The 21,860-nt window shown below is 38.8% G+C and overlaps 1 protein-coding gene across 1 annotated transcript in view; it reads right to left on the bottom strand.

Moving 5' to 3' along the window:
- Nucleotides 1-8,856: 8,856 nt before the first annotated feature.
- SCIN (scinderin) overlaps nt 8,857-21,860 on the bottom strand; it is an 82,799-nt gene continuing 69,795 nt past the window's right edge. Inside the window, exons 12-16 of the mRNA XM_047849898.1 lie at nt 16,764-16,941; nt 16,385-16,506; nt 12,321-12,398; nt 10,310-10,370; nt 8,857-9,676 (exon numbers count right to left, since the gene is read on the bottom strand). Of these exons, the coding sequence (XP_047705854.1) occupies nt 9,549-9,676; nt 10,310-10,370; nt 12,321-12,398; nt 16,385-16,506; nt 16,764-16,941 (567 nt within the window). The 3' untranslated portion in view covers nt 8,857-9,548. The remainder of the gene's footprint in view (nt 9,677-10,309; nt 10,371-12,320; nt 12,399-16,384; nt 16,507-16,763; nt 16,942-21,860) is intronic.

The raw sequence follows: 21,860 nt of genomic DNA, 5'->3' as shown, positions 1-21,860 counted from the left end.
AGGGGCTCTCCTGTGCTGTAGGATGGATAGTGACACCCCTGGGTTCAACCCACTAGATGCCAGTAGCGCTTGATGTTCCCCAGCTGTGACAACAAAAATGTCAGCAGACATTGCCATGTGTGCCCTGGGGAGCAAATTAGGTCTGTTTGAAAGTCACTGCTTTAGATAATGTACAATTTGGCGATAAGTACCCATTAAGCATCCACTACAACATTCACAAGAATATGGTGATATTATTGGAATATTATCAGAAAGGCACAGGTTGTTGTATGACTAAAGGAGGCTGACGTCCTCACTAAAACACTGGCATCATGGACTGCCTTGGATTTCTTCTTGCTTCACTGAGATCTTTTTCTCATCCTCTTTGCTGCTCCTCCCCACCTCTCCCGTCTCTCCGTCTCTCCGTGATGGAACATCCCGAGACTCAGTTATCATCTCAGATGCCTTCTTTATCTACACTCACACCCTTTGTCATCATGCCCACTCTCAGGTCTTTAAATCTATCTATGCACTGACTCATAGCAAATACACGTCCCTGGCCATGAATTCTCTATTGAACTTGAAGAGCCTACCCGACAACTTTCACTGTCCAGTAGGCTAAACATCTCAAAAATGAACATGTTCAACTCCCGTTTCCCAAACTTCTCCCCCACAGCGTTTCCCAGCTCAGTAAATGGCAACTCCTGCAACTCCTGTGAGAGTCAATTTCTCTCATTTTTCTCACACTCACTATCAAATCCATTATCTTCCTATTGGCTTCATATTCTGAACATGTCTGAATCTAGTCCCTCCTCACCACCACCATAGATCATAACCAGATGCCCTTCGTGGGTCTCTTAAGATCTGAGACAAATCATGTCATCCCACCATATCTCATCCAGAGGGAAAATGAAAATACCACAAGTTCTGTATGATTTTGCTTCTACTACCTTTCTGCCTCATCTCTCAGACTTCTCCACCCCCCTCAATCCTCTTTGGCCACACTAGCTTCCTCACAATGCCTTGAACAAGCCAGTTTCTTTTCCCTCTGCATGAAAAACTCTGCCGGATCCACCCAGAGATATGCCCAAGGTGTAAGTCATCAGTCGTGGTTCTCCAGGGAAACAAAACCAACAGATGTGTGTGTGTGTATGTGTGTGTGTGTGTCTGTCTGTGTGTGAAATGGGAATTACTTTTTTTTAATACTTTTTCTTAACGTTTATTCATTTTTGAGAGACAGAGACAGAGTGCAAGTGGGGGAGGGGCAGAGAGAGAGGGAGACACAGAATTTGAAGCAGGCTCCACGCTCTGAGCTGTCAGCACAGAGCCCGACGCAGGGCTCAAACCCACAGCTGAACCCGAGCTGAAGTCGGCCGCTCAACCGACTGAGCCACCCAGGCGCCCCAAATGAGAATTACTTTTAAGAAATTTGCTTACATGATTATGAAGACTGAGAAGTTCCACACTATGCTGTCTACAACCTGGGAACACAGGAAAGCAGGTGGTATAAATTCTAATCTGCGTACAAAGTCCTGAGAATTGAGAGAGTTGATGGTATAAATCACAGTCCTGGGATGAAAAACTGCCATCTGAGTTCAAAAAGTTAAAAAGAGCCGATTCAACATTCCACCACCATCTTGTTCTACTCAGGCCCTCCACAGAATGAATGATGCCCACCCATATTGGAGAAGGCCACTTGCTTTACTCAGTCTCCCAGTTCAAATGCTAATCTCTTTGAGAAACTCCACTACAGACACACCCAGAAACAATCTTTAACCAGATATCTGGGCATCCCATGGCCAGGTCAAGGTGACACATAAAATTAACCATCAGAGGATGATATCTTCACTTCCTTTTGTTCTCTGATGAAATGTCACCTTAGAGAGGGCTTTCCTATCCACTCTATCTAAAATAGAATTCTTCATCTCACAGATGCTATCCCTCTTTCTAGTCTTCTTTTTCTTTATAACACTTGTTGCTATACAACAGAATACATATTGAGTTTTGCTTCTTTTCTCTTTCTGCCTACTAAAATGTAGCTCCATTGAGGGCAGGGCATCCTTAACTATCTGCTCTCTGCTGTATCACCAGTTTATACACACACACACACACACACACACACACACACACACACCCACCCACACACACCAGGATATACACACCAGTATAGGCTGGCATATAGCAAATATATCATAAAATCATTGCACTCTGTTGAAGCTCAAATTTAGAAGATAGTATAAAATATTTTTAGACCAAGAACACAGCCACATTTGACCTGCCTAGAAGCACTATTCTTTTTCAATCTACAAAAAAAGTAAATACGAATGTTTCTCAGTGTTTTCACAAACTAGCCAAGACTATTAACATGGAGAAAGAGTGCCCTCTACTGTGCTGTTTAGATGTACACAGTTCTGAAGGTTTTTTTAAAGATGACTTAATTTTGGTTTTAATCAGACAGAACATTGTTTTACTGAATTTGAAGAGATTTCCAAATAGAAAATTTCCATTCTTATAGCTTTAAAGTGAAAATCTCTTTCTGGAATAAACGGAGTAAGTAAATCTTACACGTTGGCATGTAGATTTATTATAATGGAATTTTCAGTGCCTCAAATTCGATTTGAGGCTAGAGTAGGACATGGACAGAATTTTTAAGTCAAAAGGATGTTTGCCAGTAAAAAATACTGTGACTGAAAGATAAATAATTATAGTTTTTGAGAGCTGTATTCCATTCGCAGAAGGCTCTAGTAGGTCTCTAATTGTGCTGCATATTATAGTCACCTGGGAGCATTTAAAAATTATTAATGTCCAGATCACTTTCACCAGGAGCACTTCTTCTTTTCCAACCTTTGAGCCTTCTAGTTCTTTCTCATATCTTACAGAAGTGGTTCTCCGAGGAGGAACAATTTTGCTTCTCTGTGTCCCCAGGGACATTTGGAACTATCTGGAGGCATTTTCAGTGGAGGTAGAGGAGAGCACTACTGGTATCTGGTAAGCAGAGATGCTACTAAACATCCTGTAAAGCACAGGACAGCGCCCCCCCCCCCCCCGCCTCCCCGTCCCCAAGCAAAGAATTATCAAAATGTCAATAGTGCCAAGGTTTAGAAACCCTGCCTTATGAGGCTGCTTATAACCTCCAGTAAAATAAGGGATAGAAATGATGAGAACAAACAACTGTATCTTGTTCTAGATCTTAGTGGGAAATATTTGGTTTTCCTTTCTTAAATAGGATCTAAATTTTTTTGCAGATACCCTTTTCAAAATTGAGGAACTTCCATTCTATTCCTAGTTTGTATTATGAATGGTTATTGAATTTTATTAAATGCTTTTCTGCATCTATTCAGATTTTCGTATGGTTTTTCCCTTTAATTCTGATACTACGGAGAATTCTTGACTAATTTTTAAGCATTAAAATGGATTCCATGGATAAACTCCTTTGATTTTTACATATTGTTGGATTCAATTTGATCTATCTTAAAGGTTTTTATATCTGTGTTTTGAGAAATACTGGTATGTAGTTTTTCTTTCTTTATGATCTGTTTCTTTTTGATATCGGGGTAATACTGGCCTTATAAATGAATCAGGAAATGTCTTATTATTTTAATCATCATCTTCTATTATCTGGAAGAGTTCATATAGAACTGATTTTATTACTTTCTTAAATGATAGAAATCACCAGTGAAGTTCAGTTAGGCCTACGCTTTTCTCTGCTAGAAGGTGCAACTAAGAATTCAATTGCTTTAGTATACGTACACATTGCTATTTATGTGGCTCCACTCCTTGAGTTAGCTTTACTAGTTTCTGTCTCCTAAGGAATGTGCCTGGTCATCAATGTCAAATTTACAAGCATAAAATTATGTTTCTTATTTTCTTTTTAGTGTCCAAAGGTCCTGTGGCAATACCCCTCGTTTTCCCCTGATATTAGTAATTTATATATTTTTCCCTTTTTCTGTGTTAGTCTGTATTCATCATTCCCTTCTCCCTGCTTTCTTTGGATTTAGTCTGCTCTTCTTCTGGTTTCTTAAGGCAGAAGCTTACATCACTGACTCAAGGCCTTTCCATTTCTCTAATGTTAACATTTAATGCTATGTTTCCTTTTAAATACTGAGGCAGCCATATCCTACACCTTTTGATAGGCAGCATTTCAATTTTCACTGAGATAAAAATATTTCCTCATTTCTCTTGTGATTTCCTTTATCCAAGTATTTGGAGACTAGGCAGATATTTCCCTGTCGTTAATATCTAGTTTAATTCCACTGTGGTTAGAGAACATCGTTTATATGATTTTCCAATACCTTAAATTTGTGGAAATTTGTCTTCTGGCCCAGAAGGTATTATTTTCTCTCTTGGTGAATATTTTAAATGCCCTTAAAAAGCATAGAGTTATGTTGCTATTACTGGTGGAGTATTCAGTATATATCAGTGAGATTAAATTAGTTGAGAATGTTGTTTGAGACCCCTGTATCCTTACTGATTTTCTTCTCTTCTACCAGCTACTGAGAGATGATTTCCCTATTACGATGGAACTCTGTGTTTGCTTCACTATTTTCATAGTTTCATTTACACTTTAATTTCTGAACCACACGAAGCTGATCTAGGCACATACAGTAAAATGTGGATCCAACCTCCCCTTTTTCTTCTCCCAGCACCAAAGTAGTTCATCGTTAATATTTTTGGTAGTAGGGTAAGGATGGTATTTAAGAGAGAAAATTATTTTAGAGAATTTGTAAAATATATAGCATACTTTAAAAAATCTAATGTAAGCCTTTAAAACTAAAGAGAAGAAATCATAGTGGAAAAAAAAGTAAGATAGAGCAAGAAAAAGTTTCAAACATACACTTTTTGAAGTACGACATATGTATCCTCTCTCTCTCTCTCTCTCTATATATATATATATATATAATAAATACTATTATTCTTTCCTTTATTTTGACTAGAATTCCATCTCTCTGAATAACCTGTACAATACAGAAGTTATTTTGCTGAGGGTTGATGGGGGTGGGGAGAGGGGAAAATGGGTGATGGGCATGGAGGAGGGCACTTGTTGGGATGAGCACTAGATGTTGTATGGAAACCAATTTGACAATAAATTATATTTTAAAAAAAGAAATGGACAAAAAAAGTTTTTTTAAGCCGATTCTCTAATGGTCTGGCAAAATAAAACAAATACTAACAAAAAACAATAGTTGATATTCTATAGGTTCCTTGTTTCCTTTGTCTTTTGCTCAGTTAATACCACAATCTGAATTCTTATTTAAAACTGCTGAGAGGGGCACTTGGGTGGCTCACTCGGTTGAGTGTCCAACTCTTGATTTTAGCTCAGGTCATGATCTCGTGATTGGTGAGTTTGAGCCCTGCATTAGGTTCTACACTGACAGTGTGGAGCCTCCTTGGAATTCTTTCTCTCTCTCTCTCTCTCTCTCTCCCTGTCTCTCTGCCCCTCCCCCAGCTCACATGCACGTGTGTGTGCTCTCTCAAAATACACAAATAAACTTTAAACAAAAATAAAAAGTAAATAAATAAAATTCCTAAGAAATGCTACTTCTGGCTAGAATACTTATTTCTGGTTAGCACTTTGTTTTACTGCATTCACTAAATTTTGTTTTCTAGTCACATATTTCATACAAAAATGAGTGTGCTATAATATTTGATGCAAAGAAAGGTCTATAAAAGCACTAGTATCTGAGGGGTGCCTGGGTGGCTCAGTTGGTTAAGCATCCGACCTCAGCTCAGGTCATGATCTCAGGGTTTGTCAGTTCAAGCCCCACTTCAGGCTCTGTGCTGACAGCTTAGAGCCTGCAGCCTGTTGCTGATTCTGTGTTTCCCTCTCTCTCTGCCCCTCCCCCACTTGTGTTCTGTCCCTCTGTCTCTCAAAAATGAATAAATGTAAAAAAAAATTTTTTTTTAAAGCACTAGTAGCTGAGGAGTAACTTATATTTGTTTTGGTTTTTCATCCCAAAAATCTTTGAGGAAATTCAAAGAGAAGAAAGAAATCTAAGATTCATATTAAAACTTAATAATAAGTGGGGTGCCTGGGTGGCTCAATCGGTTAAGCGTCTGACTTCGGCTCAGGTCATGATCTCACAGTTCGTGGGTTGGAGCCCCGCATGGGGTTCTGTGCTGACAGCTCAGAGCCTGGAACCTACTTCTGATTCTGTGTCTCCCTCTCTCTGTCCTTCCCCTGCTTGTACTGTGTCTCTCAAAAAATGAATGTTAAAAAATTTTTTTAAACAAAAAAATAAAAATAAAAAAATTAATAATAAGCAATAGTTCAAGAGAGGCAGAAAATTATGAAACTTTTATAGCTATCAATTTAGGCTATATACAACTGTATTTTAAAGCCAGAAGACTAATTTCTACAGGGCTTTACACATAATTGGAGTTTTAAGACTACACAGCACCATAGATCGATGACCCTTTTATAATCCACCAATCATCTTTTTACGGGTGGACAGGTTCCCCTCCCCTCATAATGACTTTACATGATTTGCAGGTGTTTGTTCAAGCCATATCAGCTTTGGGTATGAAGCTAGAAAAAACAACTCCCTAGCTCAGTCTTTCCAGGTAATTTTTACAAATCCTCTTTTTCCTATCTCGCCACCAGGTGCCCTTCCCTTTACTAAATGCAGAGCTTATAAATCCTGATGTAGCAGCTGTAGTTGCTGGTAATTTCTGTGGCCGCCTCCAGTGTTTTAGCTGGGCACGCTGCTCAGTGGATCTAACCTCCCCATAGGGCTTGTGCTGATGACGTGTGGCTGTCTCCTTCACCCTCTCTGCCTCGGGTACGTGGGTTTAGGATTTAGGAAAGCAATGTTTTCACAGCTCAGGCTTAAAACAGCAGTTCAGCTTAAGATGTATTTGTTCTAGTCCAGTGTTGAAAGGAGAGAACCCTGAGGGCTCTCCCTGCTTCTTTAGAACTCAGGCATGAGACAATGCTCCCAGCTCTGCACCTGTGCACTTGGAATTCCTTGTCCCTGGGTGTGACCACAAGATTCATCCCTCCCCCTGTCTATTCCATGTTTGAATATCATCTACTTCACAGGGACTTCCGGAACCACCCTATTAAAATTGCACTCTTCCCCCCTCTCACCTAAGATCTCCTGTCCTCCTTCCCTATACATCTTCCCTCCACAGAATTTATATTCTAATATATTTTATAATATACAGTGGTCTCAACCTAGCCACAGGGAATATTCCGAGATCCCCGGTGGATGCCTGTAACTATGGTTAGTACAGAACCCTATATATACTGTTTTTTTCCTATACATACATAGCTCTGAAAAATTTTAATTTATAAATTAGTTCTTGCAAGAGCATACCAACAATAACAGTAAAATAGAACAATTATAACAAGATACTGTAATAAAAGTTATGTGAATATGGGCTTTCTTTCCCTCTCCCAAAATACCTCAATGCACTGTACTCACCCTTCATCCTGTGGTGATGTGAGATGATGAAATGCCTACGTGATGCAGTGAAGTGAAGTAAAAGGTGTAGCCACTGCGTCGTAGCGTTAGGCTACTATTGACCTCCCGCGTATGCACCAGAAGGAGAATCAGCTGCTTCCTGACCACAGCTGACCCCAGTTAACTGAAACCATGGAAAGCAAGACTGAGCCTCAGTGGGGACTCTGTATCTACTTGTTTTTGTTAGCTTCTTCCCTGGAATATAAACTCTGTGACAGTTTGGACTTTGTCTGTTTCATTCATGTTGGATCCAAATAGTGCCTAGAATAGTGCCTGACACCAAACAGACGCCTAATAAAATTATGTGCTGAATGAAGGAACAGTGCCTGGAAGCGTGGCTTCTCACTGCTTCCTTAGCACTCGCACAAGCTGCAGGTCCCCACAAGACTATTTACTTTTCAGCCATAATGGTACTGGGCTCACTTCTCCACGCCAAACCCACACCAGGACTCGGCCTGAAATGCGCACGCCATTCATTCCACACAGAGAGAATGTGAGAATTTCTTAGATCACTCCTTGGCTCTGATTCCCCTTTCCATGGAAATGTAGCTTCTGCTCCTCAATGAGCCACCTTCTAGCCTACTTCCAAAGTTGGCTTCTACTTTATTGGATCTCCACCTTCTACCCCAACTCCTTTTTTGGGGGTCTGTTAAATGATTTAAACAAGGAGGCCATTAGACTGATGTGGCTCTAATGCTGTGGAGACCTATGTAAGCAAACCCAAATCCAAGCCTGTAAATGCCTCAAGGTTACAAAATCAAAACCTGAGGACAACCAATCACAAACAGCCAACTGGACTTTAAGCCTAACCAGTCAGTAATATCCTTACTTTGTTTTACTCTTTCTCTATAAAAGTCTCTCCCTGAGTTCCTTCTGGTAGACTGCTCCTAACTGCTTCTAGTCTGGCACTGCCCAATCTGGATGGATTTTTTGCTCAAATAAACTCTTGAAATGTTTAATATGCCTCAATTTATCTTTTAACAGGGCCCAGGTTTCAGATGCACAATATATTTAAAATCTTTTTTAATTATGTAACTTTAGAAAGGTTGTTTAATTTTGACCACTTAATGAGGATGAATAAGAAATATTAAATTTGAGGAGTGCCTGGGTGGCTGAGTCAGTTAAGTGTCTGACTTCGGTTTAGGTCATGATCTCATGATTCGTGAATTCTAGCCCCGTGTCGGGCTCTGTGCAGACAGCTCAGAGCAAGGAGTCTGCTCTGGATTCTGTGTCCCCCTCTCTCTCTGCCCCTCCTTGCTTTGTCTCTCTCTCTCTCTCAAAAATAAATAAACATTAAAAATTTTTTTAAGAGAAAGATTAATTTGTATTTGTGAATAAAAGTATTTAACCTTAAAACTAATTGTGTAATTAATTTACACGTCATATTTGAATAAAATGTCACAAAAAAAAACCCTTTCAAAAAGAGATATATTTTAATGATGAAAGACAGCATGAATGAATTTTTTTGTACATAGCCTTTGTGGTATTAAACAAGCACTGTCAAATACGTATATCCAGGTAGACTATTTTGTCATGAAAAAGCTGTGATTTCAAAGTCTTTTAAAAAGGCAAACATGGTAAAGTTACTCTTAGGAAATGATACTTGGGAGTTAATGGTGTCAGAGTCATATTGGCTGAAGAAGCAAAATAACAACAAACTTTTAAACCCCCCCTTAACATCAACCTCACCACAAATATACTATCCTTTTGAACACAACACATAGGAGAATAGTCTCAAAGGCATTATGGCTTACTTCTCTGGCATATTAAAGAAAAAGTTTGGCTAATGGCTCCTGATTTATAAAATTCCCTGATAAACTCCCCTAGATTATGCACAAATTTCATATAAAAAGATATAAATCCCAGTTTCCAGCAGAGCTACTCTTGTTCCGTAACAAAAATTTACTTTAGGTTATTTTAAAATACTAACATAAGAAAATTCTAGTTAAAAAGAATTTCAAACCAATATTAGGCACAAAAACAATAGCCATACGGCTGAAGTTAACTTTCTAAAGTCCAACAAACAACAAAAACCTTCCTTCCCCCAAAACAGCAATGGGACAGTTGCGCCATAATATTTGTTTGGTTTTTCTTACAAAAACCAGTTTACCACCGGTGGGAATCCCAGCCCAGGAACCAGCCCGTGAATGTGGGTGGTTCATGGCCCTGTTTTACGATGACAATTGGTGTCCTCTTGTCTCTTCCAGAAGGGTCTGTCTCAAGGTACATTTTGGCTATAAAGAATTGCAGAGACATACACATCGGTTAGTTTTGATTAACCTAAAATAACAACGGAATGAAAAGTCTTCCAATTAAAGTAATGGATCAAATGCTCATTGACCCAAAGTAGCCAGATACTGTTCCACATGAACAATTCCTTATTGATTTCTCTCAACTGCTATGGATTGCACATGAGCATCTCATGACTGCCTAAAAATAAACCAAACTTTAAAGAATAATCCTTACGGCATAATTATTCTTATACTTTTCAATAATAAACAGCAGCTGTGCCTGAAAGAACAGCATTACTCAAAAGGAATTTTAAAAGATCTAGGTTATCACAGTTATAGAGGTTTCAATAGTAGTTCAGTGAATTTAAATAATAATAATGAAATATTATTTCAGTGAATTTAAATTTTTCAGCACAAATTGATGTAACCATATTCTACATTAGGTAACAAAACCTATTTTTCTCATTCTGAAATTCTTCAGTTTAAAAAATTTCCATTACTCTTTAGTTGTGAAAGTGAAAGCTTATTAGAGTCCCCTCAGTTTGAATGTGTAGTTTTGAAAACTGTGCTGAGAAGAGCAGTCAGGGACTTAGTCATAACCATTCGGGGTAACAGCCTCCATGGGATCTCACTTACCAGACTTCAGAGATTCTGTTCTCTCGACTTCATTGGCATCTTTGCCAACCCAAATAAAAATCTGAAAAATGGAACAATAATCATATGTAGTGTTTGGGGAGTACTCATTCGGCGCAAGCCCTCAGAAGAGTGCTTCTCACACACCATTCATTTATACTTTTCACCACAAGCCCTGGAGTTAAGGATGTGGACAAGGAGGTGAAGAGGAAGTTACACCACTTTCCCAGTGTTTTCCGTATTAGGAGACACCTAAATGGAGAGCCAGCCAGTTTGACTCCAGATTTCACATCCTGATATTCCGTGTTTACATAGTATTTTCTAGTTTATAGACCTTCTCAAAACAACATATTGCCCATCTTCTGTACCCACTCCTGGAGAATGTAAGGCAGCCATTATCTCCATTTTAGTATTATCCAGGGAGGACCAGGCTTAGTTTGTTTGTGGGGACCTCAGACTCCCTTTAGGAATAGTTGACATAAGCCTATAGTTTTCACCTATAAAACCGTAACACTTTGGTAAAAGTGCTATAATGTTTAGTATTTAAATACTGAGGGTTTTTTTTTTAACTGATGTAATTATATATTCCGTACATATTCTTCTTGTCAAATGTGTAGGTTGGGAACTTCAGTGCTGAAGCATTCTCTTGAACTACCTTATACTTAAGTCACTTTAGAATAACTTGTTGGCAGAGAAATTTTGGTCAAATTAGTTTTGGTTGTATTCTAATTCATACTGAAAGTACTGAAACATTTGCTTGCAGGGCACAGAACAAACCATCACATCATGGTAATATAAATGAAAAAGGTGATTAAAAAAATAAAATGTAGTAAGGGAAATATTCTAAAGTATCCATGACTATAGAATTGACTACAAATGGAGAGAATTAAATTCTTCTGAATAAGGAAATGTCATTCTCATTTTAATTCTTAATACACAAAGGTGTTTTGACATGCAGTTTTAAATTTCGTATCTAGAGCAACCTGGGTGGTTCAGTCGGTTAAATGTCCAACTTTGGCTCAGGTCACAATCTCGCAGCCGTGCCGGGCTCTGTGCTGACAGCTCAAAGCCTGGAGCCTGCTTCGGATTCTGTGTCTCCCTCTCTCTCTCTGTCCCTCCCCCGCTCATGCTCTGTCTCTCTCTGTCTCTCAAAACTAAATACACATTAACAAAAAAATTAAAAAAAATAAATTTCATATCTATAAATAAGTGATCCATTCACCTGGGGAGAATCTGTTGTTAGGTGCCAAATTCAAATATGATTATTTCTAGACCAAGAAGCTAAGGTGTAAAATAAACAAATGGCTTTAGCAATTAAGAACAGATCTGAACGTAACAATTAGCAGGGTTCACTCTAAGACTAGGCCTAATTCAGATGCGGGTTTCATAATTGCTGTATACACTTTAATTCCTAATATATTTATTTTTCCCTTTCACTATTTAATCAGTTTACATAAAGGTTTAAAAAAAAACCCACAAAACCCAACTCTCAGATATGGCATGCCAAATCCCCATTCGTTGTCTCCCAAATAAAGATATATATAACAATAATGTATTTTACTGTGTAGATTCAAAACTATCCTGCATCTGTTTCTTCCCCAGGGGAAAGGTCCCCTATGACTTCATGTCAGATTTCAAGAAAACTTCTGAATCTCTCAGTCTTCCTCTTGGCATTGCACCTCCAAGGCATTGTACCCACTAATGCATTTATTAGTTAAATGAAGAGATGAATGCATGAATAAGTTAGGAGTGAAATGAAAAATAGTAGTGGGTTTTTTTTTTCTTTTCCTAAAACTATACAGCCACAGATGGTAGCCATCGAATTATTTCCACATTAGGAAATAAATTTGCTACAAGTACCAGTTTTACCTTTTGCCAGACTGTGTTGGGTCTTTTTCAAACACAGCCTAAATCCATAGGTCCATTTATTATTAGACTTGCCATTTTTCAAAGCTGGTTTTGTGAGTTCCCAGCTATAAGCACACTCTCTTCTTACCATCAAATATAGTTTTACCTGTTCCCAAGCATCCAGTAACATGACATCATCTTCTGCCAAATCATCCTGGGTAAACTCTCCTGGAACTTCTTCAATCTGAAATGTATGAAGAAGCTTTATGATCCAACAGTAGAGCAGTAATTTTTCTAGTATATAGGATATGAATGTATTGTATTCTTTTGGAGCACCACAAAAATAAAGTTTTCTAGTTTTTTTTTTTTTGTTTTTTGGGGTAATAAAGATTATTTTTTTAATTTTTATTTTTTAATATGAAATTTATTGTCAAATTGGTTTCTATACAACACCCAGTGCTCATCCCAACAGGTGCCCTCCTCAATGCCCATCACCCACCCTCCCCTCCCTCCATGCCCCATCAACCTCAGTTTATTCTCAGTTTTTAAGAGTCTCTTATGGTTTGCCTCCCTCCCTCTTTAACTTTTTTCCCCCTTCTCCTCCCCCATGGTCTTCTGTTGTTTCTCAGGATCCACATAAGAGTGAAAACATATGGTATCTGTTTTTTCTGCATGACTTATGTCACTTAGAATAACGTTCTACAGTTCCATCCACATTGCTACAAAAGGCCGTATTTCATTCTTTCTCATGGCCACGTACTATTCCATTGTGTATATAAACCAAAATTCTTTATCCATTCATCAGTTGATGGACATTTAGGCTCTTTCCATAATTTGGCTATTGTTGAAAGTGCTGCTATAAACATTGGGGTGCAAGTGCCCTTATGCATCAGCACTCCTGTATCCCTTGGGTAAATTCCTAGCAGTGCTATTGCTGGGTCATAGGGTAGATCAATTTTTAGGTTTTTGAGGAAACTCCACACTGTTTTCCAGAGCAGCTGCACCAGTTTGCATTCCCACCAACAGTGCAAGAGGGTTCCCATTTCTCCACATCCTCTCCAGCATCTATAGTCTCCTGATTTGTTCATTTTAGCCACTCTGACTGGCATGATGTGATGTGGGTAATAAAGATTTAAAAAATTGTTTATCTGTTTACTCATATATCACAAACTGATGGAATCTTGTCTGGGAAGCACAGTACTTAATATCAACACTGCACCTGAATGTCCTAGGTAGGCTACAAACAGTCTGACCACAGCTCTATGACAACCTCTATGACAGTCCTTGTGACAAGCTGCTTCACGGATTTCTGTCACCTTTGTAGTCCCTAAAGGTATTTGAGTTTATGGTCTAAGTATTAAGCTGTCTTTTATATTGTAGGCCAAGATTATTTTAATAAGATCAGTAGGTCTGGTCATTTTTTAAGTTGACAATTTTTGACAAGATGATACAACATAATATTCTGTAAGCAAAGTTTTATTATTATTATTTTAAATGTGTTAAATTCTGTTCTCTATAGTTAACATCAAAGGATACTCGGGAGGGTTAGTTTAACGCACCCACTACCAGTGGGCAGGTATTAATCTGAAGTTCACAAAATTTAAAGGATTCTGGATAAAGAACCCTCTGATATTTAGGAAGGTGTGGCAGATTGGACTCTAGTCCCTCTGCTGTGTGACTTTGTGGTACAGTCCAGTAAGTGGAGGTAACCTTGTCTTTGGCCAAGTCAATTAGTAAATTTGACTCATCAAGGGCCCTCTTGTACTCCTGGGCTGAGTCATGGGAAAAACAGGCATCAATAGAACCACAGCCCAAAGGAGAATCTCCCAGCTGGGCCCAGCCTAAGTAAAGCTGGCCCCAGGCAACCTGGAGCTCTCTGAGCAGAATACACACTTGTCGTAATCTGATGAGATTCTGGACTGTCATATAAAAAACAAACAAACAAAAACTATTTACCAAAAGCAAAAAGTTAGTTTATATTGTTCTTACAGAATTTTTACCAACCACATAATGATTTATAAAAGCAAAAACCTAAAATATCATTTACTCCATGTCAGGCACTATTCTAATCCTTTATATGGAAGAACTGATTTACTATTCACAACAACACTATATAGTAGATACTAGGATTATCCCCATTTTATAGATGAGAAAACTACAGCACAGAGAAGGTAAATAACCAGCCTAAGGTCACACAGCCAGTAAGTACGTGACACTGTACCTGCAGACTGGTTCTAAAACTTGTTCTTTTAAGCAACATGCTCTGCTATTTTATGCAAATCTAGTCTAAAGCCAGCTTTCAGCTTGTGATGATAAGATCAAAAACTTGTTAGTGACACTATTTTCCTTAAATTGTGAAGAGAATAGCCAGAGTTCCAAAAATCAAATAAGAAAATGAGTAGGTGTAGAGAAAAAGTATATTTCCTTTAAATATGTTCATGACAAAAAAAAAAAACCCACAAAAACTAATAGATTTTTTCAAGACTGACTGAGAACAAAGCCTAGATATTATTTTTGTAAAATATATCTTCATTTAATTTTAGCAATGTGAGCATGTTAATTTTAGCTATGTGAGCAAACCATACTAAGAAATTATAGAAGCATTAGTTGAATAAGAAGTTAGTTGGATGCCACATAAAATTAACAGTCAAAAGAGTAAAATAGATTTTTTTCTAACAAGTTTCTAAAATACAGGGATTTCCTAGAAAGTAGGTGAGCAACTATGGTGCCCAACACCCAAATATTTATCAAAACTCTAATTTTTAATTTAAACCTTTAATATTTAGGTCAAATCACTTCACTGTTTCAAGTGAACATGAGCAGTTTCTTCTTCAAAGCACTCTTTCAATAATTTTTTTAATGTCTATTTATTTTTGAGAGAGAGACAGAGAGAGAGAGACAGAGAGAGACAGAGAGAGACAGAGAGAGAGAGAGAGAACAAGAGGGGGAGGGACAGAGAGTGGGAAACAGAATCCGAAGCAGGCTCTAGGTTCTAACTTGTCAGCACAGAGCCTGATGTGGGGCTCGAATTCATGAACTGTGAGATATGACTGGAGGATAAGTCAGACACTTAACCAACTGAGCCACCCAGGCGCCCCAAAACGTTTTATTTCTAGCAAGCAATGTACCTGGGAAAAGACTTAGGCAATTTTCGTGTGTGTGTGTGTGTGTGTGTGTGTGTGTGTGTGTATTGAAAAACAAAGCTTGTATTCACCAGGACATGGTGACCAAACCTTGAGATCAAATTTTATATAGGAAAGAAGTTTGTCCTTTAAATAAAAAAATTTACACGAAGCCCTCACATGTCAAACAGAGAAAACCAAATTTTTATGGTTGAAATGAGAGGAGGGGCTGCACTCCAAGATATTTTGGAGCCCGGTATAAAATCAGTCTTGTACACAAATACTTTTACTTTGAAACGTCTGGAACTCGAAGCCTGTGAATGAAATAAAACATTTTTTGCTGATTTCAGTTAATTTGCAGGTGCATGTATAGCTTTCTCTGATTCTGCTCAATGATCATAATATTTCCATAATATTTTTATTCAGTCAATGTGGTGAAACTTTTAATCCCTGGGAAATTGAAGTGCAAAACTGACATAGTCTGATCACAAACCACTATGGTTTCCCATAGAAAGTGTCAAATTATTAAATTAGTAAATCCAACCATATGCATATTCGTATCACAACAACCTCATGTTGACACAGGTGCAAAGCAGCTGATATTTTTATGAGCAGTTTGATTTATATAGTACTTTACAGTATTCCTATGCTTTCACATCCATTACATCATTGACTCTTTTTTTTAAGAATGTTTATTTAATAATTTTGAGAGAGAGTGTGTGTGCATGCATGCACATGGGGTAGGGGCAGAGATAGAGAGACAGAGACAGAGACAGAGACAGAGAGGGAGAGTGAGAATTCCACGCAGGCTCTGCACTGTCAGCGCAGAGCCCGACATGGGGCTCTTTCTCACAAACCATGAGATTGTGACCTGAGCCGAAATCAAGAGTCTGAGGCTTAACCAACTGAGCCACCCCAATGCCCCACATCACTGACTCATTGACTCTTAAAGCCACCCTGAATAGAGCTAAGATTATCACCTGTTTGCAGACAAGCAAGCTAAAACTGAGAATCAGAGCACTAACATGGCTAAAAAGTGTCAGAGCCACACCAGAATGCCTCTCCCAAGGTCGTTCAGTTCTACTCCCATGTTCTGCAAGACACTCACAATGAATCTTCCAGTTTTGTTAGAGCAGCCATAAAGCCGAGGCGGATGGTCTTCTGCCTGGGTTTCTAGCAGTGGAGAAGTCTGGTAGCCTTTTTTCCCTCCAAGGGAATTCCAAAACTCCTCTGTGAAAAATACAACGAGTTATTGAATGCTTTTCCAGGAGCATGGAGTTGGTATTGCTTTACATTAACCTTGACTTTAATGTTAAGAAATTACTTAAATATGACAGGTACCATCACCCACTTTTGCAACTAATGGAAGGATTTTTAATGCCCTGTAACTATTACAAAGGCCCTATTTATCAAAATAAATAAATACATAATTAGCAATGATACCAAATAGAAATGTTGGCTGCTGTCCTTCTCCCCACAGTACACACCTGGTTCCCTGCCTTCCCGAATCCTTGTGGTTCTGCATTTGAGGACACTCACAACATACTCTGCTCCTTTCTCCTCCTCCTGGCTAGCACCTCTTCCTATCCAGATGTAGCCATTGTTTTGCCGCAGTTTCAAGACAAAAACATCATTGGAATTCAAGGAATGTGCATCAACATCTACCTAGAGTATAAAGAAAAATAACACAGTGATTCAAATTCATTGCTGTTCCCTCAATAAACATGCCTGAGAAGCTGTGACAGGGACAAACCATCCTTTGCCTTTTGTCATGATCCCAGGGTGGCACTAGGACACCACTACGGTATTAGAAACATTGGGGGCAGCTGGGTGGCTTAGTTGCTTAAGTGTCCCATTTTTGGTTTCCACTCAGGGCATAATCTCACGGTTTGTGAGATCAAGCCCCATGTTGGGCTCTGTGCTGACAGTGAAGAGCCTGCCTGGGATTCTCTCTCTCTCTCTCTCTCTCTGTCTCTGTCTCTCTCTCTGTCTCTCTCCCTTTCTCTTTCCCCCTCTCTCGCTAGAGCTCTCTGTCTGCTTCAAAATATATAAACACTTTTTTAAAAAAAGAAACATTAGTAGCACTTTTCTCTGTGTCACTTTAGAATGCTTATCTGCCCCCAGACAAGCATAGGGCTCTACAAATAAAATTACCCAAATGTAAGTGATAAGTAACAAAAATGATATTCAAAGAAATCATAAGAACAAGTATAGGCTATAAATGATGGTTGGAAAGTGGGTGTAATGTACATAAATGACACACATAAAGCAAAAGATGTTCAGTTTTTCTTTCCCCAACTTAAAGGGGTTTTTCAAATAATCAAAAGGAAACCTTTCCAAAGCAGTCTACAGACTTAATGCAATCCCTATGAAAATACCAACAGCATTTTTCACAGAACTAAAACAGACAATCCTAAAGTTTGTACGGAACCACAAAAGACCCTGAAGAGCCAAAGCAATCTTGGAAAAGAAAAACAAAACTAGAGATATCACAATTCCAGACTTCAAGCTATATTACAAAGCTGTAGCAATCAAAACAGTATGGTACTGGCACATAAATAGACACCTAGATCAACTAACATGGAAAACCCAGAAATGAACCCACAATTATATGGTCACTTAATCTTTGAGAAAGGAGGCAAGAATATGCAACGGGAAAAAGACAGTCTCTTCAACAAATTGTGTTGGGAAAACTGGACAGCAACATGCAAATGATACAAAATAGAAGATGCAGAAATGCATCTAGAATGCAAAAGAATGCAAAATAATGAAACTGGACCACCTTCTTACACCATACACAAAAATTAACTCAAAATGGTTTAAGGATCCAAATGTAAGACCTGAAACTATACAAATCCCAGAAAAGAGCATAGGCAGTCATTTCTCTGACATTGGCAATAGCAACATCTTTCTACATATGTCTCTGAGGCAAGGGAAACAAAAGCAAAACTTTTGGCACTACATCAAAATAAAAACTTCCGCACAGCAGAGGACACGACCAACAAAATTAAGACAGCCGACTGAATGGGAGAAGATATTTGCAAGTGACATATCCAATAAAGAGTTAGTATCAAAAATACATAAAGAACTTATATAACCCAACACCAAAAAATACAAATAATCCAATTAAAAATGAGCAGAAGACATGAACAGACATTTTTCCAAAGAAGACATTTAGGTGGCCAACAGACACATGAAGGAATGCTCCACATCACTCATTATCAGGGAAATGCAAATCAAAACCACGATGAGGTATCACCTCACACCTATCAGAATGGCTAATATCAACAGCACAAGAAAGAACAAATAGTGGCAAGGATGTGGAGAAAGGGGAACCCTCCTGCACTGTTGGTGGGAATGCAAACTGGTGCAGCCACTGTGTAGACAGTATGGAGGTTCTTCAAAAACCTAAAAATAGAACTACACTATGATCCAGTAACTGTACTATTGGGTATTCACCCAAAGAACATGAGAAACACAAATTCAAAAGGATATATACATGCCTATATTTACTGAGGCAGCATTTACAATGGCCAAATTATGGAAGCAGCCCAAGTGTCCATCAATAGATGAATGGATAATAAAGAAGTGATTGTGTGTGTGTGTGTGTGTGTGTGTGTATAAAACTTCCAGCTATATATATTACTGAGTCTAAAAAGCAACGAAATCTTGTCATTTGCAACAACATAGATGGAGCTACAGAGTATACTACTAAGTGAAATAAGCCAGTGAGAGAAAGACAAACACCATATAATTCCATTCATAAGAGGATTAAAACAAATGAACAAAGGGAAAAAAAGAGACAAACCAAAAAAAAAAAAAAAAACAAAAAAAACAGACCTTTAACTACAGAGGACAAACTGATTATCACCAGAGGGAAGAGGGGAAGGATGGATAAAATATATAAAGGATATGAAGAGTACACTTATCTTGATGAGCCCTGAGTAATGTATGGAACTGGTGAATCACTATATTGTACACCTGGAATTAATATAACACTGTATGTTAATCATACTGAAATTAAAAAAAAAAAAAAAAAACACCAAAAACTTACAAAGGACACCTAGGAATCATAAAATCGGAACTGGAGTCCAATGTTGGCAAAGAGATAACAATGCAAATTCACTAAAAGGTTCTCCAGGCTCAGATAAATCATAAGTCAAATTATAAAAGACTATAGCAGATTAAAAACACAGCACTGACATGCCCCTTCCTTTCAACCACAAAGCCATGGCCACTCTCAGGGACTGGCCAGGTGAGCACAGTTGTGCTCCCTATGGCCACAGAGGAGTGAGAAGGACCCAGACGGGCCCAGACTCTCACCTGAGGGTGAGGCTGGACATGGAACCTCGGGGCAGGGCAAGCATGTGCAGTGTCGGGCCTGCTAGTGAGCCCAAGGGTCCCAGGATGGGTGTTTTCCTGCCTATGACCTTGTGATTCTGTGACTCTGTGTCAGACTCTGTGAGAACCTGTCTGAACGCATGACTGTGTCACTGACAGTATGACTTTCTGCACAACTGTGGGTCTCAATGTGATGAAGAAGAACCAGTGAGAAAGACTGAGATGGAACAACCATGAGAGAGGAAGAAAATCCAAGTGTGGTGTTCTCAAGGCCAAGTGCAGAGAGCGTTTCAAGAAGGAGGTGATGCTCAGCTGCCAAATGCTGGCACTTGGCCAACTGGGTTGAAGTGCCATCAACTAACATGGAGAGCTGGATTTCACCAGGTTTGCCAGGGCCCTATCCCCAGAGAGCGCCCCAGAGGAGGAAGGAATCACTGGAAGTTCTGTTTTTTATTTGTTTTTTTAATTAAAATATAGTTGACACACAATCTGTTGGAAATGTTAAAGATGCGTTCCAGGGGTTGGTAACATTCAGGGAAGTGGTTATCATCCTTTTTCAGTAGAAACAAGGTCTCTTGGACCAACAGTCAAAGGAATCTATCAGATGTGATGATGGAGATTGCTAGGAACCAGGACTTCCAATTTCTCATCCAAATGTCTCTTTATTGGTACAGAAGAAAGAGGTTGGATGATAGACAGGGGGCAACAGGCCCACACAGGGACTAGTGTGACATCAGGGAGGTAGTTCCAAAATAGAACATTATAAAGCATTAGCGTCCCAGGAGATGAAAACAGAAAGCCTCACAAACATGGTTTTGACTAGCACATTTCAGAGAGGCTAGGAATGTGAAGGCCAGTTTCAGAGGCTGAAAGGACACAAAGGAACCACATCACAGGGAGCTCGCATGTCTCATAAAGATGTGCAAGGAAGAGACCAGGAATGCAAGGATTCTTGTCAACTCTTCTATCTGACATCAGCTGAGTGTACCTGTAGATGAGAGCTTAATGGTTAATTTGATAGATTAAAAAAAATAATAATTAGTCATCATTGAACACATCAGAACCCGTGTACAGAATGTTCTGGATGAGATCAGTGTACATGATAGCATTTAAATGATATGACTGAATGCGATCGTCATGGAGAGGGCCAAGACTGAGCCTTAGGGGGCTTGGAGGACACACAGCAGAGGAGAAGCAGAAACTGGTTTAGTATGAGAAGTGGAACAAAAACACTCTTTAGAAGTTTGGAAGAAATCTTGTAAGTGGCTTCAGAGGCCTGGTGAAAAAAATAAAATAAAAATAATAGTGTTTCAAGAAGCCAGGGAAGGGCAACTGTCGCAAAGGCTAATGGAAGGTTAAGTAAAGGGGTCCGAAAAGATGGTGAATGGGGGGCACTGGCAACTAGATAACAGCATAGGCGTGGTGGGAATGGATGCCTGAGGAGAACGGCTTTACAGAGAAGAGGCTTACACGTGTACGGATAGGGAGTGAGCGAGGGCAATGTTTTTGAGGATCTGTGCTCTTAAGGAGGGCAGAGAAAGGATACGGTAGCTGGCAGGATCGGGGTCAAAAGATAGTTTTTAAAGGAAGATGGGAGTGTTTTGAAGGTATGCTTGTATTGTGAAGTAAATAATCCAGAAGAGAAGAATACACTGATGACAGAGAAAGGAGATTACCTCCAGCCATAATGATGAATGGGAAGTGAGATAAGAACATGGGACAGAGTGGAATCCAAGAAAGCCCGTAGGAAGGCAAGAGGGTGGGAGGTTCTGGACAGAAGTTGGTGGTGACAGGTGGTAAGAATTCAGCCTTAGGACAGAAGTCACATTTTGTTTGTTTATGTAATAAACATGTATTAATTTATTTACCAATATATTACTTTTTACAAACATTAATTTGCATTGTTAATTTATGGATATGGGTATATCAATATCAATTTATAAAATAATTTGGTATTTATATATAAGTAACTGTTATAAAATACCTATGAATTGTTAAATATAAATAAATGTATTCCACAAAACAGACAAGAAGGAGAATATATAAGAACAGATGCAGGTACAATGGTGAACTTGGGGAGTAGATAAGTAACTCTTGTGTGATTACGTTTATGTTCTCTGAAACTCTGACTCAGTTCTCAAAGGAGAGATCTGGAGAGTGGAGGATATGAAGGGTGTGATGGATGGAGGGGGTGCATGGATTCAGGTTTGAGATTGCTGGGATATGCATCCTAGAGTAAAGGG

This window comes from Prionailurus viverrinus, chromosome A2 (genome assembly GCF_022837055.1).
Source record: "Prionailurus viverrinus isolate Anna chromosome A2, UM_Priviv_1.0, whole genome shotgun sequence".
NCBI classification, from domain to species: domain Eukaryota; kingdom Metazoa; phylum Chordata; class Mammalia; order Carnivora; family Felidae; genus Prionailurus; species Prionailurus viverrinus.
The sequence above is the reverse complement of the archived record's forward strand: the minus strand, read 5'-3'. Positions and strand labels throughout refer to the sequence as shown.